Consider the following 26566-nt stretch of genomic DNA (forward strand, 5'->3'; position numbering starts at 1 on the left):
AAGAAAATATTGAAAATTAAAAAAAGACAAATTGAAAACAACAACAACAGTGAGAAAAGGAACAGAAGTGTGCATGCCCACGCACAACTACAACAGCAACAGCAGCAACAACACTCCTAAAATCCTCCTACATTCAGAGCAAGAGAACAATGGGGAAAACACCAGAGCTGGCAAATTGGCAGCTGTCATTTCCAAGCGTTACCTATTTGATCATTCTTTATTATCAGAAAATGGGGACTCAGATATCTCAGTCCTTCTTTAGCAAAAAGCAAAATATAAAACAGCCATCAGTGGCTCATCCTTTCAAAATGCCATTAGCTGCACAGAAATTGCCGCTCCGTTCCCTCGTGGGTGAGCAAAGATTCAGCATTCTACCCAGACAGCCCAATCTTCCCAGCAGATCTATAATTTTTATTTAGAGGCTCCCAATGTGGTGCAGATGTATATTTAATGGAGAGGCTCATAAATAACAAAGCGCAGGGCCCTATCTATGAAGATTTAGAAGGGAAACGGTTTGACACCTGCCCTATTAAAAATATATCTGTACAAAGTGCTTATAGAAGAATAACACTCAACACTATCAAAGCAGCCTAGGTAAGCACGGAACAGCTTAATCAATTCTCAACAACACCCCCTGGAAACTCAGAGCGGCGTCAGCTGCGATGCACAGCACCTGGGCTGCTGGTCAGGAGGTGTTTTATTAAGATTCCCCAACCATGCAAAAGCTGCTCCAGTCGAAAACACGGAGCTGGCAACACTTTCTTGGCTTCCTATCCTGCTGCCTTGGTTTGCTTGGAACAGGGTTAGAAGGTATGGCCACAGAAACATGCCAGCAACCAACTTTGCCAGCGAAACAGCAACAGCGGGGGCATCCGTCAAGCTCAGCGTAGGCGCTGCTTCTCCCGGTTAGGTAATCTGCCCGTGGACACACTCAGCGATGCAATAGCTAAGAGGGCCTGCATAGGAAACCTCCAAAGCCCATTGCAAAAGCTCCCCCAGATCTCTCAGCTTCCTCTAATAATTCAGCGCAGCTGGAAAAAGCCTGCCGTGCAGTTTCTCGCGGGCTGTTTTATTACACAAGTGGGTTAGCGCTGTTTGAATCCGACGATGTTCTATTTGAAAATTGCATTTTAAAAAATGCTGTGGGTTTTATTTTTTAAAATGCTGTGGGTTCTCTCTCCCCCCTTCCTCCTAGGACAGTCTGGGAACACCTGATGTTGCAGCATTGCTGAAGCTGTTCCGATCTTCATCAGAGGCCCTGCTCAGAACTCAAACTCCGCCATTTGAGGTGAGGAGAGTGGCCACTAGGGATACGTATGGAACTCCCTTCTGATGCCCATTTGTCTTTAGACAAGTGCATGGATGACAGGGCTAACAGTGGCTACTAAGCCTCATGGTTATGTTCTGCCTCCACTGTTGGAAAAAGTATGCTTTTGAATACCAGTTGTTGGAAACCACAGAAGGAGAGAGTGTTCTTGTACTCTGGTCCTGCTTGCAGGCTTTCTGCTGAAATCTGGTTGGTGCCTCTGAGAAAAGGATGCTGTATTCAATGGGCCTCATCCAGCAGCATCTTTCTGTTGGGAAGCGTCCAGGGAATGGGGGCAATTCGCAGGCCCCCAGCTGGCTCCAACCCACCGGCCGGCAGCCGGGTGAACTCTGGTCTCCCTTGGAACAGCATTAATAAGCGACTCATAGCTTCGGAAGCCTTCAGAAACTTGAGCACGCTCTAATCAGCAGACTGACTACCTCTTCTCAACGGAAGTGGTGGACAGAGGCATATGTAAAGCGTATTTACAAGCATTTGATTCAGCATAGTTCATAGACAAAGAAAACATGTCTGCTCTCTTTCGTGTCCAAGCAGCAGCAGGAACAAAGCAAAAGCAATACACAAACGGAAGTTCCCAGCAAGCTGTGCTGGAATGTAAACAGACATGTCACATACAACAGCTCCACACATCTGTTTAGGTGGAACGGAACATCATAATCCTAACACTTTCTTCTTATGCTGTTATGTCCGGTGGCTCCTTCTTTTATGGTGGAGGTGGTGGAAAGTCATAGCTCAGTAGCCGAGCATTTGCTTTCATGCAGAAAGTTCCCACCAGCATCTCCAGTTAAAACAGGGGTAGGCAACTGGCGTCCTGTGGGCCACATCTAGCCCATGCAGCCTTCTTGCTCCCTTTTGGAATGTTAGTACATTCCCCACCCTCGAGGTTAAGTAGCAGGTGGCCAATCAGAGTAGATGATGCCAAGTTAGATGGAGAAATAATCTGCCTTGATATAAGGCAACTTTCCATGATCCTTTCAAATCAAGGCAGCAGCTTGAGGGTGGTATTGCTCATCCATGCTTTTGGTAGGATTTATCTTGTTTTAAAATCTCACTGCTGTTTTCAATTTGACTGCTTAATAAAACCCAAACACCTCAATTCAATGCTTATTTCCAATTTCATTTTGCAACCGTTGTGTTTGGGTGATATTGCTGTTTCAGTTTCTGCCCCGAGCCGCCTTGGACACTGCGCCAGAGAGGCGTACTATATCAACAGTTTAATTACATAATTATACAATAAAGTTAACAGCAGCAACACCACTGCCACCACACAACAGACGCTCTATGGCTGTGCCCCTGATCAGGCTCTGGAAATGGATGTTACAGAAGAGTAGGAAACGGTTAATGCATTTACTTTTGCATGTATTTGGAATGCAGACACATAACATTTAACAGAAGTTTTGGAAGGAAAGGGGAGGGCAATTTGCTACCCAGGATCCATACTTTGCAAAAATGCCATTGTTTAGCAACAAAGATCACAGGAGTATAAAAAGCGGCTTTACATCAAGTCAGACCACTGTTCTTTCTAGTTCAGTATATTTTACACTGACTGGCAGCGGCGCTGCAAGGTTTCAGGCAGAGGTGTCTCCCAGCCCTACCTAGAGATGCCATGGTTTGAACTTCGGACCTTTTGCATGCAAAGCAGATGCTCAACCACTTAGCTACAGTCCTTGCCTAATTGCATTCTCGGGTGTCATCCCTCAGGCACAACAGATTTCAGCTCTGCCTAGGAAACTAAAATATTTCATAGCCTCAGGAAAGCCACTGGTCATAGAATGAGCAGAGGCAGGAGGAACATCTATTTTCAGGCTGCCAACTCATTAATTAGACAGGCAGATAGATAGGTGTTTAAAAACCCATCAATTTTATTTTGCAAGAGCTAAGAGGGCCAGCATAGGAAACCTCCAAATCTCACGGCAAAAGCTCTCCCAGATACCTCAAGCCCCACATTGGGGGGAAATTCTTGCATCGCAGGGGGTTGGAGTAGATCAGGCTTCCTCAAACCCGGCCCTCCAGATGTTTTTGGCCTACAACTCCCATGATCCCTAGCTAGCAGGACCAGTGGTCAGGGATGATGGGAATTGGAGTCTCAAAACATCTGGAGGGCCTGCTCCAACTCCGCAATTCGATGAATCAAGTCAGTGTTGGCAATACTGAGCTGGAATAACCAATCACCTGACTCATTAAGGGGCAGCTTCCATGGTTAGAGCATCTGCTTGGTTTGAGAAGGCCTCAGAATCTTATGGTTGCCATATGTCCTCTTTTTCCAGGACACACACTCTTTTTCATGGGTATGGAAAATGAGAGCCGTCATAGCGATCCGTAGTTAAAAATTGTTGTTGTTGTTGTTTAGTTGTTTAGTCATGTCCGACTCTTCGTGACCCCATGGACCAGAGCACGCCAGGCACTCCTGTCTTCCACTGCCTCCCGCAGTTTAGTCAAACTCATGCTGGTAGCTTCGAGAACACCATCCAACCATCTCATCCTCTGTCGTCCCCGTCTCCTTGTGCCCTCCATCTTTCCCAACATCAGGGCCTTTTCCAGGGAGTCTTCTCTTCTCTTGAGGTGGCCAAAGTATTGGAGTCTCAGCTTCAGGATCTGTCCTTCCAGTGAGCGCTCAGGGCTGATTTCCTTAAGAATGGATAGGTTTGATCTTCTTGCAGTCCATGGGACTCTCAAGAGTCTCCTCCAGCACCATAATTCAAAAGCATCAATTCTTCGGCGATCAGCCTTCTTGATGGTCCAGCTTTCACTTCCATACATCACTACTGGGAAAACCATAGCTTTCACTATACGGACCTTTGTTGGCAAGGTTAAAAATAGAAGTCGGCAAATGTGTCCTCTTTTTTGCTCTTCAAAATACGGCAGCCCAGATTCAATTTCCAGCATCTCCAGGCAAGGGTGGGGAAAATCTCCTGCCTGAAACCTTAGAGAGCTGCTGCCTGTCCATGTGGACAATACCGGGCAAGATGAACCAAAGATCTACCTGTTATAAATCAGGTTCCCATGTTCCTGTGTCCTCAAACTGCTTTTCCTTCCCAGGGTTGAAAGCTGCTGTTTTCACGCCACGCAATAGTTATTTCAAATAAAGCTCCATATTTTCTTTGACGGGTGCTCAAATACGCAGCTAGCATTACAGCCTCCTCTGCTAACGGGGGGAAAACGGGGGTCATCCTGGGGTCACATGTGCTCCAAAGGTCAAACTATTCAGCATGTCTTCTGTGAATGAAAGTGACAGGGGAGCAGCTTTGCTTCTAAGAGCTGGGCTAATGATTTTCTTTTATTCAACATCTGTGGAGCAACGAGGCTCTCCTCCCGTGGAGGAAAAGAGCTTCGGAGAATGCACATCCTACTGAAAAGTCATCCGCAGACCGTTCTGGTTAATGGTCCAGCTATATGAAACACACAGACGTGTGCAGTTGAGTCCCAACTGCGTCTCCACCTCCATCGTTCAGCCCGGACACCGAGGTCCAGCTCCGAGGGCCTTCTGGAGGTTCCCTCACTGCAAGAAGTGAGGTTAAAGGGAACCAGGCAGAGGGCCTTCTCAGTAGTGGTGCCTGCCCTGTGGAAAACCCTCCCATCAGATGTCAAGGAAATGAACCACTATCTGACTTTTAGAAGACATCTGAAAGCAGCCCTGTTTGGGGAAGTTTTTAATGCTTGATGTTTTATCATGTTTTAAATATTCTGTTGGGAGCCGCCCAAAGTGGCTGGGGAGGCCCGGCCAGATGGGTGGGGTAGAAATAATGAAGAATTATTATTATTATTATTATTATTATTATTATTATTATTATTATTATTACCACTTTCTCTTTCTGGTAAAGCTGCTTTGGATGTGGATGACACCATACATTTAGAACACTGTTCTCTCCCCCAAAGAATTCTGAGAAGTGTAGTTTGTTAAGGGTACCGAGACTCCTTTTCCACTCTCAGGGCTGCAATTCACAGCATTCCCTAGGAAGAGGGGTTGCTTGTTAAAACCAGTCTGAAAACTGTAGCCGTGGTAGAGAAATGGACGATCTCAGCACATTTAACAAGCTACATTTCCCAGGAACACTTGGCTGAAGACAGGATTGATGCAGTGGTACAATTGGTGCTTTGACCTGTCAGAACTCTGAGGTTTTTTTGTTTTTTTAACATCAGGACACCCCTGGAGGATTATATCGCTGTTCATCAGGTAGGTCTTCCAAACCTAGGTATACGCTCCCAGTAGTGTAGTAGTGACAGATTAAGAAGTGCAGGATCCTATCATTATAGTCATCGCCACTCCCTCCACAGCCACACCCCTTTCTAAAACTATACCATAATCTTAAAGGTAAAGGTAAAAAGACCCCTGACCATTAGGTCCAGTCGTGACCGACTCTGGGGTTGCGGCGCTCATCTCGCTTTATTGGCCGAGGGAGCCGGCGTACAGCTTCCGGGTCATGTGGCCAGCATGACTAAGCCGCTTCTGGCAAACCAGAGCAGCGCACGGAAACGCCGTTTACCTTCCCGCCAGAGCGGTACCTATTTATCTCCTTGCACTTTGACATGCTTTTCAAACTGCTAGGTTGGCAGGATCAGGGACACAGCAATGGGAGCTCACCCCGTCGCGGGGATTCGAACCACCGACTTTCTGATCAGCAAGTCCTAGGCTCTGTGGTTTAACCCACAGCGCCACCCGCGTCCCCATTACAGTCATACCTTGGGTTAAATGTGCTTCAGGTTGAGTGCTTTCGGGTTGCGCTCCGCGGTGACCCGTAAGTAATGGAACACGTTACTTCTGGGTTTTGCCGCTCGCGCATGCGCAGATAGTAAAAATGATGTCACGCGCATGCGTGGAAACGGCAAATTGAGACACACGCATACGCACAGTCACAAGTTGCGTTTGCTTCTGGATGTGAATGGGGCTCCGGAATGGATCCCCAATCGTATCCTGAGGTACCACTGTAGCTCTTTATTAACAGAAAATAGCAGCACAGTAGAGTCCTCTGGTTCGTCTTAATCCAGTTGAGAAGTTGCTGAAACTGATCACCCTTCCCCCTCTAGCCTCTCACTTTGGATCCCTCCCAAGCAGACGAAGGCTGTGTCAAGGGGGTGACCCCCACCTCTGGGCCTGTCTGGCCCGTTGCTCAACAGGACTTTCCTCAATTGGGGTGTCAGGGGGGAGGACAGCCAACAGGACTGGGACCAGGGGCAACCTCAGACTCTTCTCTGAGTCTGTGCTCACACTGTGACTCTCAGCCTCTAACCAGCCTCTAGCCTAAGGTTACCAGATTTTTTTCAAAGAATCTGGGGACACTTTTTTTTTTTTTAAGAGAGAAAAAAAGTTATTTTTAACAAAATCATTTTTTAAAAAAATTAAGAAGTAATATCTTCTCTTCTGGGTCTCCTCTGTCACACGGCCTTCCTCTGATCTCTTGGAGCGCTATCTGCCATGGAGTAGGCTCGGATCGGGCCTGGGCTCAGCCACGTGTTCTTGCCCTCCCAGTGCTCTCCTACCTCTTTTTTCAGTGGTGGCGGCAGCAGCAGCATGGCAAGGTCAGGGCTCCCCTCTTTTTTCTCCTTCCTCTTTCTCTTCCTTCTCCTTCCCTCCTTCTCCCTACGTTGGCTCTGGGGTTTTTACTGGCCCTGGAGCACCGCTGGGCAGTTGGCCAGGTGGCTGGGCACTCCCGGCTCAATTTGGGTCATGGGGGGGTCAGCGGTTCCCCCAGCTGACGAGCTGGGCGTCCCCCGGTTCCCCCTCGGCAGCAGCAGTCACAGCAGCCTGGAGCCAACGTGGTAGCACATTTGGCTCTGGCTGGCTTCAGGAGCTGCCCGCTGCCATGGCACCCGCCATTTTGCCTCGCTGGAAGTCCCCATACGATGTGTCTTGTGCTGCTGAACCAATCATGCAACATTCATTCCCTGCTAATAAATCTAGAACACTTAAAATATAAATCCGGGGACATTAAATGAAATCCGGGGACATTCCGGGGATGGATTTTGTCCAGGGACAGATTTGTAAATCCGGGGACTGTCCCCGGGAAATGGGGACATCTGGTAACCATACTCTAGTCCTCCTTCTCCCGACCCACCTTATTGATTGCTCAAACCCTCTGCTTCTAGCTCATTGCTTCTGCAGGCTGCTCTTCAGTGTCCCACCAATGGGATCCCGGATCTAAGTCATCTTCTTCTGTGTCCTCCCTGGGGGGCTCTCGGGTGGGCAGCTCCCATTGATCTTGCTCATCCAACCAGTCCCTGGCAACACCTCTTTCTCCAGAGTGACCCTAGGAGTTGATCCCCAGTGATGGACCTATCTCCTTTCACTCTGATCGGCTCAAAGCTGGGACCATGCTTCAGAAACAGCACCTGTTCTTCGTTCCCCACTACACCTCTGTGTGCCCCTTAACAGGCTAACAGCACCGGTCAAGCCCCTCCTCCTCTGCAATGGCCATTGCAAGATGTTCTCCCAAGACAACAACAACAAAGCAAAAGCACATGTTATTGCATTAACACCCACTAAGCATTTGGTATGCAATGGTGAGAATTCTCATATTTCAATGGTTTTTGCTAAGTACATTGCTCATCGCAATCCCCTGTGGCGGTCATAATTTACAAAGGAGCTAAGGATTGCTCATCTGTCTTGCAGTGTCTCGTGTCGGCAGAACTTTATTACCTTGGATAGGAGATTTTTCCCTCGCGGATCTTTTCATGTGGCAAACTCCCCCCACCCGCCCTCCGCTCAGTACATTAAATTCTCACCTCTCCTCATCCATCACAAATGTAGACTCTGGGTACCAGCTGGCTGCTTCTCAGCTTCAGCTGGAATAGAAGCGTTGGCTTCTTGTTCCACAGTGTTCTGCTTTTTTCCCTCCTTGATAATTTACTTAGAAATGAAATTAATGCTTTTCATGGTCTTTGTGAGGGGGGAGATCATGCCCCCTAGGTTTTTTTGCTAGGGTTCAAGGTGGCAGGGAACTCCTTTCTGGCCCTCCCTGCAAGACTTTCTAACATAGGTCTTATACTGAGTCACAACTGATGAAATATCTAGAAATATCTAGCTCAATATTGTCGACACTGACTGACAGCATCTCCCTGACATTTCAGACAGGGCCCCCACAGTCCTAGCAGTGAACTATGGCCCTCCCCCTAATAAGAAGTTGCCTTATACCAAGTTAGACCTTTGGTCCATCTAGCCCAGTACAATGATTGGCAATGGCTCTCCAGGATTTCAGGCAAGGGACGTTCCCAGCCCCACCTAGAGATTAAGCCTGGGATCTCCTGCATGCAAGACAGGGCCTTACTGTTGGTGGCTCCTTGTTGACCTATGTGCCATTTGTGCTACACAGCTTCTAAGTGGGGAAGTATAGGTTTTTGGGGAGGTGGAGCTGCTTAGTAAACTACTGTTGTTGTTTAGTCGTTTAGTCGTGTCCGACACTTCATGACCCCATAGACCAGAGCATGACAGGCACTCATGTCTTCCACTGCCTCCCGCAGTTTGGTCAAACTCATGCTGGTAGCTTCGAGAACACTGTCCAACCATCTCGTCCTCTGTCGACCCCTTCTCCTTGTGCCCTCAATCTTTCCCAACATCAGGGTCTTTTCCAGGGAGTCTTCTCTTCTCATGAGGTGGCCAAAGTATTGGAGCCCCAGCTTCACGATCTGTCCTTCCAGTGAGCACCCAGGGCTGATTTCCTTCAGAATGGAGAGGTTTGATCTTCTTGCAGTTCATGGGACTCTCAAGAGTCTCCTCCAGCACCACAATTCAAAAGCATCATTTCTTCGGCGATCAGCCTTCTTTATGGTCCAGCTCTCACTTCCATACATCACTACTGGGGAAACCATAGCTTTAACTATACGGACCTTTGTTGGCAAGGTGATGTCTCTGCTTTTCAAGATGCTGTCTAGGTTTGTCATTGCTTTTCTCCCAAGAAGCAGGCGTCTTTTAATTTCGTGACTGCTGTCACCATCTGCAGTGAAGTCAACTACTAGTGGGAGCCAATGTGGTGTAGTGGTTAGACTGTCAGACTAGGACCTGGGAGACCAGGGTTCAAATCCCCACTCAGCCATGAAGCTCCCTGGGTGAACCTTGGGTCAGTCACTCCCTCTCAGCCTAACCTACCTCACAGGGTTGTTGTGAGGGTAAAACAGGGAGGAGGACAACCATATATTCCACCCTGAGGTCCTTGAATGAGGGATATAAATGCACATAAAGAAACAAAAATGACACAGCCACTAGTTTGGGCCACCTGCCTACTGTAGCAAAAATTCAATCTTAATTGCAAAGAACAGAAGGAAAAGACAGAGAAAAGATTGGGGTAAAATCAAGAAGTACTTGAAGCAGCTGGCTGAAAATCTGAGGCGTATGCATTCATGAGGGAAGTTGGTGACATTTCATAAAACGATTCACGCAGCTGCATATGATGCCATTGGGTGCTTGATCCTGTTTGGATCTTATTTCTGCTTCCCCTCAGTTCTTCCATTCTTCCGTATGGGTAATGAGACAGCAAAAGGTCACATCCGCACCACACGTTTAAAGTACTCCTTTAACCACAAAGACTCCTGGGAACTGTAGTTTGTTACAGGTGATTAGAGGTGTCAGGGGTCTAATTCTTGGCGTCCTTAACAAACTACGCTTCCCAAGATCCTTGAGGGCAAGCTCTGCATGTTAAGAATGGCCTAAGAGTGATTTGTCCATGGAGTTTTCTTGGCAGCGATACTGGAGTGGCTTCCCGGTTCCTGCTCCAGGTGGATCACGTTTGGTCAAAACTCTCCACTATGACCTGTCCATCTTGGGTGGCCTTGCACGGCATAGCTCATAGCTTCTCTGAGTTATTCAAGCCCCTTCGCCACGGCAAGGCAGTGATCCATGAAGTACAGCATCTTAAAAAGGAGAGACGTCACAAAGGTCCGTATAGTTAAAGCTATGGTTTTCTCAGTAGTGATGTATGGAAGTGAGGGCTGGACCATAAAAAAGGGTGATCACTGAAGAATTGATGCTTTTGAATTCTGGTGCTGGAGGAGACTCTTGAGAGTCCCATGGACTGCAAGAAGATCAAACCTATCCATTCTGAAGGAAATCAGCCCTGAGTGCTCACTGGAAGGACAGATCCTGACAGTGAGGCTCCAATACTTTGGCCACCTCATGAGAAGAGAAGACTCCCTGGAAAAGACCCTGATGTTGGGAAAGATTGAGGGCACAAGGAGAAGGGGACGACAGAGGACGAGATGGTTGGACAGTGTTCTCGAAGCTACTAACATGAGTCTTACCAAACTGCAGGAGGCAGTGGAAGACAGGAGTGCCTGGCATGCTCTGGTCCATGGGGTCACGAAGAGTCAGATATGACTAAATAACAACAAAGAGCGATTTAAAATAAAAATTAAAAAATGTGTGATGTCAATGTGACCAAGACTTCCAGCATGGAGAGTGAGTCTTTCTGGCTGATGTCAGTGCTGGCATATTTCTTTCTTTATAAGTTAAGCACAAACTGTTTCCAATACGGAGGCTGCTTAGTCATGCGCTTGCCGTGGTTTAAGCGACACCTTGTCTTCAGGAGCTGACCCACATAAAAAGAAAACAATCCCCTCTGACAGGGTCTAGAATGTTCCTGTCATGGCGGGAAACGTCTGAGGGAGCAGCCCTGCGTTCTCCTCAAAGAGACGTGACAGATCTTGCCAGGGGAACCAGCGGCTGGAACTGGCGGGTTGCGAGAGCAGGTCAGACGTCGCCGAAGCAGAAGCTGCCGGCGAGAAAATGGCTGGCTGTTAAACTGGGTCAGGTTCTGAGGGGAAGCATCCTAAACGTGTGACGAAATCGTTGCTGATGAAACACGGGGCCCCATCTGCACAATGCATTTAGAGCAGCCTTTCTCAACCTGTGGGTCCCCAGATATGGTTGAACTACAACTCCCATCACCCCTAGCTAGCAAGGCCAGAGCTCAGGGCTGATGGGAGTTGTAGTCCAACCACATCTGGGGACCCACAGGTTGAGAACCGCTGATTTAGAGCATTATCCTAGAACAGTCATGACTCCCGCCCAAGGAATCCTGGGAAATAAGAGTTGTTGGGAAAGCCCCTAATCCCCCCCTCACAGAACGCCAATTCCCACTTGGAAAAGAGATTAATTGTCAATTTATTCTGAGAATTGTAGCTCTGTGAGGGGAACAGGGGTCTCTCCGAACAACTCTCAGCATCCTTAACCAACTACCTAGGATTCCTTGGGGTGAAGCTTAAAGTGGGATGTCATTGCTTTAAATCAGGCATAAGCAAACTTGGCCCTCCAGATGTTTTGGGACTACAACTCCCATCATCCCTAGCTAACAGGACCAGTGGTCAGCGATGATGGGAGTTGTAGTCCTAAAACATCTGGAGGGCCGAGTTTGCCTATGCCTGCTTTAAATGGAGGTTTTTTGGGGTGGTGTCGTCACAAGACTACACTCCTGAGTGGTGGGAATGGGGAGAGAATGGCCTGCATCGTTCCTTCCTCTCAGGCTGCTTTCCTACTCAAAAATCACCCCCAGCTGCTTTTCTCCCCATGAGAGTAAATATATAATAGCGGGAGCCTCAGCAGCTCAGGCTCATTCTGCATCACAACAGCTCTCTCGTGAACATAGTACCATTTAAAATATCCTGGAGCACTACATGCTTTGAGATTGCCAGGCAGCAATCCAGATCTTCCTTCCCTTTGTGTCTCGCGAAAGAGAGACAAAAGTTCATCTTTCGGTTTGTTTCAAACTCAGTGGTCGGAACGAATGGTGCTTTAAACCCAGAATTGTTTAAACGGCACATATCACTGCCTATTAGACAAAAGACCCTTGCGATTAAAGTCCCGTGGAGAACAGTTTGACTTTCCGGAGCGAGAAAAGGACATGCGCCGATTCCAGTTCCCCAAGGTCGTCATGAACATTAGATCGGCTCAACTTAACTACCTCTTTTATTTGAGGACTTTACAAGAGGATCACGACCGGATCGAAGCTTCTCAGCTCAAAGAGTGCAGCTTTAATAAGGGAAGGCGGTTCAAACGGAGGTGGGTTTTCACAGGCCCTACTACTTGCATACCTGCCAAGACATGACGTCTCTGGAGGAGCCATTCAGAGAGGGAAGGGAAAGAGAATAGCGTCCCTGCAGTGGAGATGGTTGGTGTTCATTGGGAGTGGGGCTGCGTAAGGCAGGAGGCTAACACTAGGTGGCGCCAGGGCCAATGATAGGCAGAGCCAACTAATTCTAGTTTTGTCGTCATTCTTCTCCCTACTGAGTTCTACAATGGGAACACTGAGATAAAGGAGGAGAAAGGTGATGGACAGGAGAAACCCCCTGGATTGGTTGTAACTAAAGAAGAAGACAGGTAGGTAGGTTGAGGGCAAGCTCATCTTGAGGGGAAACATTCCAGTTTCATGCTTTTTCAAATTTTGCAACATAGTTCTCCGCTTGCGATACAATCCTCAGATCAGGAATCATATTTTAAGGGCTTAACAAATGCCCTTAATAGGTTGAGATCTTTAGTTGCCAGTTCATTTCTGGGCCGAATTCAAGATGAAAAGACATTCTCTTACATCTCAGATACAGTGGTACCTCGGGTTAAGTACTTAATTCGTTCCGGAGGTCCGTTCTTAACCTGAAACTGTTCTTAACCTGAAGCACCACTTTAGCTAATGGGGCCTCCTTCTGCTGCCGCGCCGCCGGAGCCCGATTTCTGTTCTTATCCTGAAGCAAAGTTCTTAACCTGAAGCAGTATTTCTGGGTTAGCGGAGTGTGTAACCTGAAGCGTATGTAACCTGAAGCATATGTAACCCGAGGTACCACTGTATCTTAAAGGTTGCCTCCTTCCCTACAGACTGTCTTGGGCATGAAGATCAGCAGAAAGGGTAGTTTTTTAGCCCTCAGAAGTTTGAGATGTAAGTTGTAAGAAGAAGAAGAAGAAGAAGGAGGAGGAGGAGGAGGAGGAGGAGGAGGAGTAAATGGCAGCAGCTGAGTTGTATTTTTTGCAAAATGAAAGCTGGTGGAGTTCTTTCCGCACTAGAGGGGAGCACATTCTGCTTAACAACCTGGTCACTGCATTCTGAATTGATTGTAGCCTATAAATGCTTTTCAAGGGCAGCTCAATGTAGAGCAGTTAAGCTTAATCAAACTGTATCTTAATTGAGGTTCCCACAGGCCAGGTTCAAATTGCCTGGGATGATTTTGCATTGCTCAGCCTGCCTGCTGTGTAATTAGCAGCTGTCAGTCCCGGCAAAGATATGGGCCATTCTTTAATCGGTGCACAAGTCGCAAATGTGCGCTTCTACATTCCTCAGATGGGATGCAGTTTAGTGGCGAGAGTGTGCCAGGGATTCTGCGCATGCTCAGAAGCACTCTCCTGTGTTGTATTCTTTCTCACATTCTAGGGTTTGAAATCTTGGCATTCAAAACAGACTTCCTGGGACTGATCAAGGGGACCATTTTAACAGCTGGGGACTAGGAATGCTTGAGGAATTTATTCTTCGCTAGTTTCAAAAAATAACACACCTGATCTGCACCTCCTGGGCTAATGCACAGATCAGGACAAAGTTATTCTTACCATATAATCAAAGAATTGCAGAGTTGGAGGGGATCCTGAGGGTCATTTAGTCCAACCCCTCGAAATGCAGGAATCCCACCCACAGCCATCCTTGGTGGGCTTGAAACTCCAACCTTTTGGTTAATAGCCAGATGCACTGACCCATTGCGCCACAGGAGGGCACTTAGCTCCAGGTTTCACCCTTCTCCAAATTGAGAAGGGAGGTCTTAGCTCAAAAGCAAAGCAAAATCCATATGAAAATGCATGTTTAGACATGTGTACTTGGATGGAGGGTGGACATTTAGAAATGCACATTTCGCTCAAAAAGAAATTGCAAAGTAAAGGTAAAGGGTCCCCTGACCATTGGGTCCAGTTGTGACCGACTCTGGGGTTGCGGCACTCATCTCGCTTTATTGGCTGAGGGAGCTGGTGTACAGCTTCCGGGTCATGTGGCAAGCATGACTAAGCCGCTTCTGGCGAACCAGAGCAGCGCACGGAAACACCGTTTACCTTCCCGCCGGAGTGGTACCTATTTATCTACTTGCACTTTGATGTGCTTTCGAACTGCTAGGTTGGCAGGAGCAGGGACCGAGCAACGGGAGCTCACCCCGTCGCGGGGATTCGAACCGGCGACCTTCTGATCGGCAAGTCCTAGGCTCTGTGGTTTAACCCACAGCGCCACCCGCATCCCTATGCATGTTTAGACATGTGTACTGGCATGGAGGGTGGACATTTAGAAATGCACATTTTGCTCAAAAAGAAATTGCAAACCCATATTTAAATGCAGGTGTTTGTGTAGATTTCTTAAAAACAACAACAACAACAACAACAACAACAACAACAACAACACTTCAGTAGAGCATCAAGGTCGTGGGACATGGTCCTTCGCCATGATTCAATTAAGCAGCCAATGAATAAAGATCAACAAACAGAAGCTGAAACATACAAGATCAGAAGGGGCAGCTACAAAGAAGGCCCTGCCTTGTGTTCTAATCCGCTGTACCTTTTATAAATGTGGAAAGCCAAGCAATCTTAAATGGTGGACAGAATCAAGGGCAGAATCATTTCAAGCTTTGCATGAGCCGTTCTGACGGCGCCTGCAGTGCCATTTGCTAAATAAAAATAAAAATGCAGAACCTAAAATGTGCTTTCATTTGAAAGAGATCAATCTATAATTCATTTTTTAAAAAGGGAAAACCCTACCTTATGTCACTCAAATCAAATTCATGTGATTATTAAGACCTTTTTGGTCTTGGCAGCTGATCTCATCAGAACCAATTAAAGCTCCGTGCTACGGATCTGACCTTTGAGGCAAAGACTTTGAAAATGGCCGTTCTGCTTCTGCTTATGTCACCTAATAATTCCAAATTGCTGCACTCTCATTATAACGTTAAGTAACTATGTAGGCCGGCTGCTTTGGCCAGATACCTGCTTTGAAGAAGAAAAGGAGCTGGAGAGCTAGCTAAAATCCAAAATCCACATTAGGGCAATTCCTTTATTAGGCCTTGATTGCTATTCTCCAGAACTGTCCAACAGGCTAATTGGTAAACAAAAAACATGTGTCTTACTCATAAGAATGGATGGATTTTAACAGATGGATTTCCACCCGCCCCCCCAAAAAGGGGGAAGCAAGCATAATACAGTGGTACATCTGGTTGCAGACAGGATCCATTCCAGAGTTCTGGCCGTATCCTGAAGTTTCTGCAACTGGAGGTGTCACTTCTGCATGCGCAGAATACTTCTGAGTTTGCCACTTTTGCAACCTGAAGTTTACTTTACCCGAGGGTAACGTAAGCCGAGGGTCTACTGTATGTACGTCCTTCCCATCAGTCTTATCTGCAACCGAAAGTATGCAAAGCAACTAATTGGAGCCTCATTTGAATGTTAGCTACCTCCCCTTACTCTCCAGTTTAAGACAGTACAGTGGTACCTCGGGTTACATACGCTTTAAGTTACAGACTCCGCTAACCCAGAAATAGTGCTTCAGGTTAAGAACTTTGCTTCAGGATGAGAACAGAAATCGTGCTCCAGCGGCGCAGTGGCAGCAGGAGGCCCCAATAGCTAAAGTGGTGCTTCAGGTTAAGAACAGTTTCAGGTTAAGAACAGACCTCCAGATCGAATTAAGTACTTAACCCGAGGTACCACTGTATATAAAACAATGGAACAAAATACCCCCAACACACTCACCCATCAATAACCATAAAAACAATGGATCTTAGATCAACACCATAAAATAGGCCAGAAGTCATATTTCGGTACAATGCAATTTAGCAACCCAAAGGTAAGCAAAAGTGTCTTAACCTGGTGCCTAACACTGGGGAGAGCATTCCGCAAACGGGGAGTCATTACTGAAATTGCCCATAGCATCTCCCTCAGACACCTGACATCAGGGGTGCCAACTTGAATAAAATATTGGGGGGCGGGCGGGCTGGCTGGTAAGCTCCGCCCCGCATGATCAATCACATGACACAATGCTCACACATCATTTGAATTGCAATACCCAACAACGGGGGGGGGGGGGAACCCCCTCAAATATTTCCCCCCATCTTTATTATTTTATTCACATAATATACATTACAGTATTTACAAAGGACAACTCCAAAATAAAAACATATATAGCAAACCATAAGTCTCATGTTTTCATTTACACTGATCTCCTCTCTGATACCTTTAGCTGATATTTCTTTTTGCTTTCCTTATAGAATCTTTACGGAAATTTAAATCTTTTAAATCCTATACCAATCTTTAACAATTTCAATTACCGTATTTTTTGCTCTATAAGACTCACTTTTTCCCTCCTAAAAAGTAAGGGGAAATTTGTGTGCGTCTTATGGAGCGAATGCAGGCTGCGCAGCTATCACAGAAGCCAGAACAGCCAGAGGGATTGCTGCTTTCACTGCGCAGCAATCCCTCTGGCTGTTCTGGCTTCTAAGATTCAGAATATTTTTTGTCTTGTTTTCCTCCTCCAAAACCTAGGTGCGTCTTGTGGTCTGGTGCATCTTATAGAGTGAAAAATACGGTAATCCCTTCACTTCCCTCCCCCACAGCCCAGTACTTCCCTCCACTCATGTGCGATCTTCTTTGCCTACTATTATTTTTGTTATTGTTGCGTTACTCACTTTGTTATTCCATCCTTAGTATAATATTATCCTATCTCTTTGCGCCTTTTAAACTTTTGCATATTCATTTTTAAGCTCCAGCACTGACTTTTTTCATGTATTCCTCAAATATTTTATAGGGGGCCCCGTAAGGGAATCGAACCTGCGACCTTTGTGTTATCAGCACCAATCTCTAACCAACTTTTAATCAGAAGGGCTTCCAATTATGATCATAGACACCTTATTGGAAATTATTCAGAATGTATAAAGGTGTTCCAAATGTTTGCTGGATGAGTGAAAAATATAAAGGGACATTTTATCATGCTTGGTGGAAAAAGCTAAGAAATGTCAGATACAAATACAAACATTGATGCAGAAGATTTTAAATGTGACCATTCAACTGAAAGCAGAAATTTTCCTGCTAGGAAATACAGTTGGATATACAATTAGAAACTGACTATGGAACATTATTTCAATACCTAATCACAGTGGCGAGACTTTTATATGCACAAAGATGGAAAGAGTCGTCATTTCCTACCTTGGAGGAATGGTAGTTACAATTTTTTGACTTAGCAGAGATGGCAAAGTTGACGTGTTTAATCAGAGAAAAACCATTGTTGATATCTGCTAAAGATTGGAAACCCCTTATAGGCTCTTTGCATGAAGAAGAAAATGAACTTATGATATCTGGGTTTCAGGATTGAAGAATATATTGGTTTGTAGAAAGTGAAATGTTGGGTGTTATCTTGAAGTGGATGCTTTGATCTATTTTCTCTATATAGCTGACAGAAGAAGGATCAGAAGCTCTCCTTTTTATTTTCCCCTGTTCCCTGGCCTTCTTTGTGTTTGCATTTTTATTTAGATTAGTTTCTTCTATCTTTGATTAAAAGATATTGGATATTGGATATTAACCTTCGTATATTTTCTCTATGGGGGGGAATAAAGCCACTTCCGAGATAGGGAGGAGGTGGGGTTGCGGGCTTCACGCCCCTCCCCACAATCGCGGGGGCTGACTCCAGCCCACATGATAACAGGGAATCCTCGGACGTGTCATACCCCGAGCCAGCCAATCGGCTGGCTCGGGGGGCGTGGCCTCGCCTACTTAGGTCTGGCGCGGCCGAGGGTCTCCCTCTTTCCCGCGCCGCAGCTGACCTGGTTTTCCCTCCCCTCCCACCCTTCAGGCTAGGTTCTTTGACGTTGCTATGGGCTTCGGTTGGTCGCCGTCAAGGGGCCTGGTAGGAATTTTTCCAACTGGCAGTTTGGTACCATCCAATTGGTTTTCGCCTATCTCGTAGCAAACCATCACAACTCCACGGTATTGGTGGTTAGGCATTGGGGGGGGGTACTGTTCTATTGTTATGCAGATGAAGGGGGGGAAGGAGCGCCATCACCTTCCCCCGAACAAAAGGGTAGTCTGGTAAAGGATTCCGGGGGGCGTGGCCTTGTCCTAAGCCCACGGCACGCCCCCACGCGGTGACCCCGGGGGGAGGTCCTAGTTGATGTGCCTCAGCAGGACTCCTCCCACTGGTGGTTAACCCTCACCGGCCTTCAACCATGCAGGCTGAAGCCGGTTAGTTTTTAGGACCAATGCCTAAGGCTAATATCGCTCAAATCCTGTAATCAATAAAGTTGTGGCCTAATTTGACACATTAACTCGAATTCTTGTGTCCTGTGTCTTCATTTCTTGGGGGGAGGCGGGAACTCGCCACGCAATAATAATAAATAATAATAAAATTTTATTTATATCCTGCCCTCCCCAGCTGAAGCTGGACTCAGAGCGGCTAACAACAATAAAATTGGATGGAATTGGATGAATGCTTTGGGCTCCCTGCAGTGGAGACTGTACCATAGTAGTGAACAGGCAGCTACTCCACCAACCTCAGCTGGCCCCTACCTGCTTGCCTTCCCACTTACAGCTAATCCAGGGGGTGACCCTAGCTGTCAGCTTCCCCCTCCTTACTCTCAGGGTCGCCCTCTTAGAACTCATCAAGGAGAAGAACAGGCACAGAGCCAGAATTCGTTGGCTCTGCTCATCATTCACTCTGGCTCCCCCTACTGTTGGCCTTCCTGCCTTCTACCCTAGAAGCTCCAAAGGGCACCAGTCGCCACAACTTTTAAAACAGGCATCAAGAAATGCAGCTGTCTGTTCATCAAACCCTGACACAAAGGCTGGCATTCTGTTTCTCTGCCTTACCAAGGTTGGATCTACACACAGGGGGAAAACACACACGCTATAAATAAGTCAGAAATTAAATCATTATAACAAAAGAAAAAATCGCCATAGAAAAATCACATTATTATTATTATTATTATTATTATTATTATTACATTCCAGACCCATCTGGTGTAGCATGTTTGTAACACATTCAAAACATTGGGTTGGTTTTTTTTACTAATGTAGCTGAGTCCCAAAACACCTTCTTGTCAAGGAAGAAAATAGCTGCCTCCACTGGCTGGCACCTGTACTCCCCTCCAGAGAGGTTTGCCCCACTCTTGGGGGGGGGGAGCCTCAACATTTTGCAGCTTTTGCAACCCATCTCAAATCACCACCTTAGGAAGAAAAAACCAGGACCGTATTTTTCCGTGTATAAGACACCCCCTATTTTGGGGGACTCAAAATTTAGAAAACGGGGGGGGGGATTCCCCCAAGTTGTTGAGCTTTTTGGGGGGAGGATTGCCCACAGCTGTTGAGCTTTTTTTTAGCGGGGGATGGCCGAAAATCGCTCACCCACCACACTAAAAATTCCGCTCGCATATGTCGCGAAAACCACCTATCCTCTGTTCCCTTGTCGACAAAAGCAGCAAATCGCCCACCGATTGCCACAGCAACAGCCAATCCCTTGCCACCAATAACAATCTCTGACTCGTAGCAACAACCAGTCCCACGTCCCCACAACGCACTATCCACGTATAAGACGACCCCCAATTTTCAACATGGTTTTTGAATAAAAAACGTAGTCTTATACATGGAAAAGTACGGTATGTTTTCGCATGCGCTTGTGATTCCATTTTGGCCACGTGTAATGCCTGTACTCAGAATGGCTTTGTTTGCCACGATAACAAACCTGAAGTTTTGTTATCTTTTCAACCCATCAAACCCAAACAGAAGGAAGAACATACAGCTCAAACCACACATGGACCACGATGGGTGACAGAAGAAAAACGGTGCCAAGGTAACAGTGGTACACAAACAGCACCCACCCCTGGAACTGCCCTTGGGTGATGTAAAACAAAGACGGCGTCTCCTCAATATTAAATTTAATTATTAGATATGCATGAAATTTGTAACACCACACAAACACACACACACACACACACACACACACACGTTAGGCAATATTGTTAGAATCCTTTAAATGGAAAATCCTTTAAGTGGAAAATGCTCATTGTTTGCAAAAGAAGACTTCAGCTCTTGTTATGTCTTCTCCAAACCAATTCAATCAGAAAGCAAAATAATAGACGGGAACAGAACCGGCCGTTGAACGCTCATTTAATAGTGAAATTAAAGAAGCATGAAAGATACGGATAAATGTGGCGTTTTTCAATCCCTCTGCAAGACCCCTCAAGAGCATGCTTCTTCCCTCGCCCCTTGCTGATCTTTGAAAAAGCACGCCCGCAAGCACATTACCTTTTGCTGACTCAGACCGCTTAGGTAAATCCAGTGTATCAAAGTTTCTGTCCACATCTCCGTTCTTCTTCCCTGTGCACGACACAGAAGAATGAGCAATGAAAGGAATCAGCAGCACACGAATAAACCTGAATCAGTCACTGTTGCGTCCAGAGAAGAGGACAAATGGGGCACAAAGCCCAACATTACACAACATCATCACATGCACGCACCATTTGCAGGAGAGTTCCAGGCATGCAAGGAAACATTTGTCATGGCTTCACATTCCAAGGTAACACATATTTTTTATGTACTGGTTAGTGAGACTTGCTGCAATGTCAACCACCGGGCCTACTCCTAAATTCGTTTCACTTCTTTATTTATTTTAAAAGTTATTTATTTGTCCTTTTCTCTCTCTCTCTTTTTTAAAAAATCCTGCCCTTCCTTCCAAAAAGGAACCCAGGTGGCAAATACACCACCAACAAAACAATAAAAAACATCTAAAAACAAAAGGCCACAGCGAAAAACAAAACAAAACAACCATTCAGATAATCAGTGGCCATTATCTGGGCCTCAAAGAGTTAGTGGGGGGAACTCACATCTTCTAAGGGGGCCTTCCCCAAATATTTTTGCTACCAGAAGAAAAAACTAAACATTACCTCTTATTCCGCTTAAATAACATGATATACACAGAAAAATGCAACCAGTTTCCTCAAAACATTTCCAGAGTACAGGTCAAGTGTTTTTAAATGTGTGTTGGTATACTCTTTATTCGCAAGAGCAAAGTTTTAAATCTGAAACTGACAAATGTCAATGTGCAGGTCTGATCAGATTCAAGGGCATGTTTACACTACAAACATAAGCCGGTTTCAAACTGGCTCAGTTGCCGTTGCCTCTAATACATGGGGAGGACATGCTTTGGGAAGAATTCTGGTAGAGATCTTTGACCAAAATATCTCATGGCCTGATGTTAAACATCTAATGTGGGGGGCATTCATGGGGAGAATGGGGTTCATCTTCCTGCTTGCATGATGTCCCTGATATATTTTCATGATTATTAATAGTTTATTGCATTGATATCCTGCCTTTTTTTTCTGCCATGGAAACAGGAGGTCTGATCACAGTTTTTCAATATTTCATACACTTTAGCTGTTGGGTTTCAAAACCCATTAAATCCAACCATCACTTTTTTAACCAGACAACTTGGCTAACAGAGTTTGTTTGTGTCTGTCGACAGAACAAGCTCAACGTCAAAACCAAAGTCGCATCCCCACCCAAATGGCCTCTCTTATTCTCTTTTTGACAAAAACTTGGCTAGGGTCAATGATAGCAATCTAAAGAAGATTCCCAGATCCTTCATTCTTATTTGTTTTTGTTTCTTTTAGACCACTCAAAACAAGACAGCAGGACCCTGCTTTGGGAGACAAACAGAACAGCCAAGAGGCAAGATGTCAGCTGTTGGGACAGAACGCCACTATTTTATTTTTTTCCTGATGACAGCTAAGCCCATATGCTTCTCTAAGAAGAGGACTCTTAACTTGTCACTTCGGAAATGACAAGAATTTATGGCAGAAGGCAAGAGAGGGAAAGAGAGAAGGAAAGGGAGAACTTAGAATGCAAAAGTGGAGAACATCACACTCCCCCTGAAGCACACACTCTGTTTTCTCCACAAAACACTGCCTGGTCTTACTGCCCTGCAGATCCCTATGCCCTTTTTCTCTGCTTCAATACCTTTGCTCCCTGTTAAGGGTGTGCGTGATGAGGAAGCATTGATTTTTTTACATAGTTAATTGCAGGGGGTGGAGAATCTGTGGGACACCAGATGTTGCCACCACCCCTGGCCTTTGGCCATGAAGGCTGATGGGAACTGCAAGTCAAGCAACACCCGGAAGACCACAGATATCCCTTCATTGTGCTCTACTGCCGGTAAATGTACAGCAGCTCTTGGATGGGCTTAAAATCCCATCCAGTCTTGGTCTTCAGCTGGGGCCTGATCCCAGCAGCTGGAGGGCAGAGTGACATAGCTGGAATGCAGGTGCAGGCAATAAGTGATGATGTGGGGCAGGAGTCCAGGACCCCCACTCAGCAGAATGAGCAGAAGGGTCACCCAAAGGCAACTGGACTTGCTCACCACATAGTGAAGCAAGCAAAATGGTACACGTTACGGGGGGGGGGGCATGGAGAAGAGAAGACAATTTGAAGTAAGTGAAGACCACCACCCCATAAGACCATTCGATCCAGAATTTAAAATTACTTAACTCAGGGGTAGGGAACCTCAGGCCCGTGGGCCAAACATGACCCTCCAGGTCTCTATACCTGGCACTTGAGTTTCGCCATAAGCCACACCCCTTACCACCCCTCTGTGAGTTTTTGCCTGTAGGGAATCCCTTCTGGAATGGGAATATTGCCTTTTGCAATGGAAGTGTGCAGCTGTGCTGAGGCAATGTGTGCGCAGTGGTGTAGCATGGGGGGCAGAGGGCTGGTTGCCCCCGGGCACAAAATGGTTAGGTGTGCTGCCTCAATATCACTGCACACTTCCGTGGAAAATGACTTCTCCATGCGGACTATTGTCTCCAGACAATAGAATGCCTCTTCTTTTCTTATCTCTGTCCTGGGTAATGCGGATGCCGTTAGGCAGTTGAATGCGCATGCGTACTTCATCCGTTTCCCAACCACTACTCTGTGTGGCCCCGGGCACTGGCAAACCACGCTATGCCACTATGTGTAGAACCAAGTGACTTTTGCATGGTTGAAATCTAGCCTAATGTACAAAAGGAAGGTTCACACCCATTGCGCCATCCATGTTTCCCTCAGGCCCCACCCACCCCTGGAAAGTTGTCCATAAGGGAATAAGGCCCGCAGCAAGATAAAGGCTCCTCACCCCTGACCTAACTGCACCTCAGGATGTAGTATTTTGGAAGAAGACCAACATATCAGCAGCCTTAGAGGCTTTTAAATTCCCGAGGGAAAGTTTAGGGAAATCTAGGGCTGTTTTCTCTGCCCCTGCCCTGGGTTTACCTCAGAGTTCAGCAATGGCAGGTCTACAACCTATGTGGCACTCAGCAGCTGTCAGGAGTTCTGGCACATCAGATTTGTCTTTACAGTGTATCCTCCTCCTCCTCTCATTCTCCCCGCCATCAAGTGGCGTCTGACAACACCCAGGGGCCCTGTCCCAAAGGGGACAGAGGTATATTTTCAGACGAGAAGCACTGCTCAAGCCCTCAGCAGAAGAAAGACAGCTTTTAAGATGGCAGCTGACAGGCCTGCTTTATGGGAGTTGGCTATCAGAGCTGGCAAAGACCTTGGGGACAGGAAGGGCTGCCTGACAGGAAACTTGGTTGTATAATAAACGATTTGCAATCTCTCAAGCCGTGAAATTAAAAGCTTCTTGAACGCCATATTTTCTGAAACAGGAGGCTGTCAAGTGCATCTGATTCCCAGCATATAAACAATCGCCATACTTTCATTATCCCCTGCTCTGGCCACTGAGAAAAGACGAGAAAGGCTGAATTTACAAATGAAGTTCTAACCTTTTAGTAGTAAAACAAAACCTTTTCAACCAAGAAATCCAGAAAAAGGCAGTAGCTCTGATTTTTGCATTGAGATCTACATGTTCACTGAGAAACCCATGGCCCTCAAGATGTTGTAAAAACTACTGACCACGCTAGCTGTGGCTGATGGGAACTGGAGTCCCACAACATCTGGAGGGCCACATCACTGGAATCTAACAGGATGACATGGTGACCACCACACAGAAGCTGGAGGAATGGCTTCAGCATCTGGGTGCATCCCAAACCAATGGATGGCACCAAGAACACAAGGAGACCTTGGCTTCATCAGGCCTGTGGCCCATCTCACAGTGACCAGTCAGATGCCCACAGGAAGCATGCAACTAGGAGCTGAGCACAAGAGCATTCACAAATCCTGTTCAAAGTATGGATTCTGCCTACCACATGGAACACTCCCATGCTAGCATATCACAACAGCTGGCACTGACAGAAAAACTCCCCACCCCACTGGTGGTTGGGAACTACGTGGAGTGTGGGTTCAAGTTTTGGGAGGGCATGCACGCAAAAGGATACTGGGGCCATTTCCTATCTTGTGCTTCCCAACCCCATGCCCTATGCCAGGGCTGGGAAGCTTTGGGCTAGGCCAAATGTGCCCTCCAGGCCTCCGTACCTGTCCCAGGGCACTGGACAGCCAAGACCAGGTTCTGGACTGGATCTAAGCAACAAGTCAGATGGGTTTGGAGGCAGAGGTGTAGTGGCCCAGACCAATTACTATTTCTGCAGTAGTTTTTTTTGTCTCCAGCATCCTAGAGCCATCCGGTCAGTATGAAAGGGGAGCTTTTTAGCCACTGAGAAGGAGTATTGCCACACTTTGTGTTGATCGGAGTCCATTATCGTAAAATGAAATGAGCTAACCATTGAGGATTGGCTCCTAGAGTCACACTGGAGAAGTTTCGTGGGAAGAATCGCACTTGTACTGAATGCTCCAAAACTAAGCATTTATAGGAACACTGAAAACACAAGGCACTTCAGTTTCAAGAGAATGGCATGCTAGTTGTTATGTACAATGGAAATTCAAGGAAAACACATCTTAAGTCACTCTGAAATAAGATATTGGAGCACTCCAAATCATTTGCCCGTGCACAGAAAATCTAGCTGAAAGGCAGCTTTCCACTCCTGGCACAGGGCACGGGCTTGGGAGATCTGTAATGATCATTGCAATACATTCCCAGCTATTATTATTGGAGAATTAGAAGATTATTGAGGGGGGAAGGATGAGAGTATCCTGGAGGGAGCCTGTATTTCTGGATTTGCCACTACACTACTGCTTGGAGGAAGCAAAGTCCCACTTGCCCTAATGGACTGGCCACGGGAAGGTCTTCTAAGAGTAGATCTCCTCCATATCACACTAGAAGAGTAACTCAAACCAGTCAGAATTCATCACAGGAATTTGCAATCTACAGCAACAGAAACAAACAAGTGGGATATGGGGCATCATAGCAGCAACACACCTTGGGAACCAGGAAGGGGCAGTGGGGCGGAGCCAACCTCTGCTCCCAGTTTCCGCCTCTGTATATACGGGAAGAGGAAAGGGGAAAGGACAGCGAAGTCAGAGAAGAAATGTAGAAAAGACTCACCTTGATTGAACCACTCCTCTAATAACCACAAAAGCAGCCAAAGAAGAAAAAAGAAACAAACGTTTTCAAGAGGAAAGCGAGAGGGGGGAAACAGACGAACAATCAGTTGCAGGATTTTCACAGAACAGCTTCAAAACCCGAGAGCTACAGGTAAATAGCAACTCTGAATTCCTGAAGAGAGGAAAAACACACACTTGCCCCCATGGTGTATACCACACTCGTTACTTTCAAAAAAGGAGAGTCCACTTTTCTCTGTTTGATTTTGAGAGCCAGTGTGGTATAGTGGTTAAGAGTGGTAGATTCGTAATCTGGTGAACCGGGTTGGATTCCCCGCTCCTCCACATGCAGCTGCTGGGTGACCTTGGGCCAGTCACACTTCTCTGAAGTCTCTCAGCCCCGCTCACCTCACAGAGTGTTTGTTGTGGGGGAGGAAGGGAAAGGAGAATGTTAGCCGCTTTGAGACTCCTTCGGGTAGTGATAAAGCAGGATATTAAATCCAAACTCTTCTTCTTCTTCTACAAACATCAAAAAGAGCTTGGGTGGGGTGGGGTTGAAGTAGGCTAAGCTCCTATGCCAAGGAAAGCGTGGTGCCCTCCGGATGTGATTGTGCTACAGTTCCCAACAGCCCTAGCAAGTATGACCCAACAATCAGGACTGACTGGAGTTTTGGTGCAGCAAGTTCTGGGGGACACCCCCAGCAGAACAAGAACAAATATATCACTAAGTGACTTTAACCCTCTCCTGTCCTCTCCTCTCCGTTTTTGCAGTGAATTGTTTTGTTGAGTCAAAGGAGAGACTTGTGATAGTGGTTAGTGGCTGAGAACTGGAGATTCTGGAGTGGTTGTGTGAATGGTGTGTTTGTAAAAAGGTGAAAGGTAAAAATAAAGGACCCCTG

The 26566-nt window shown here is 46.5% G+C and overlaps 1 protein-coding gene across 13 annotated transcripts in view; it reads right to left on the reverse strand.

Moving 5' to 3' along the window:
• Positions 1 to 26566, reverse strand: part of ARVCF (ARVCF delta catenin family member) — a 603654-nt gene that overhangs the window by 64753 nt on the left and 512335 nt on the right. For 10 of the 13 annotated variants that reach the window (XM_080985089.1, XM_080985094.1, XM_080985093.1 and 7 more), the window contains 2 exons: positions 25672 to 25689; positions 20547 to 20618 (listed from right to left, as the gene is read on the reverse strand). In XM_080985089.1, coding sequence (XP_080841215.1) covers positions 20547 to 20618; positions 25672 to 25689 — 90 coding nt within the window. The remainder of the gene's footprint in view (positions 1 to 20546; positions 20619 to 25671; positions 25690 to 26566) is intronic. The other 3 variants (XM_080985098.1, XM_080985100.1, XM_080985099.1) reach the window with 1 other exon arrangement.

Source organism: Podarcis pityusensis (genome assembly GCF_964106645.2).
Source record: "Podarcis pityusensis genome assembly, chromosome: 16".
Lineage (NCBI taxonomy): Eukaryota > Metazoa > Chordata > Lepidosauria > Squamata > Lacertidae > Podarcis > Podarcis pityusensis.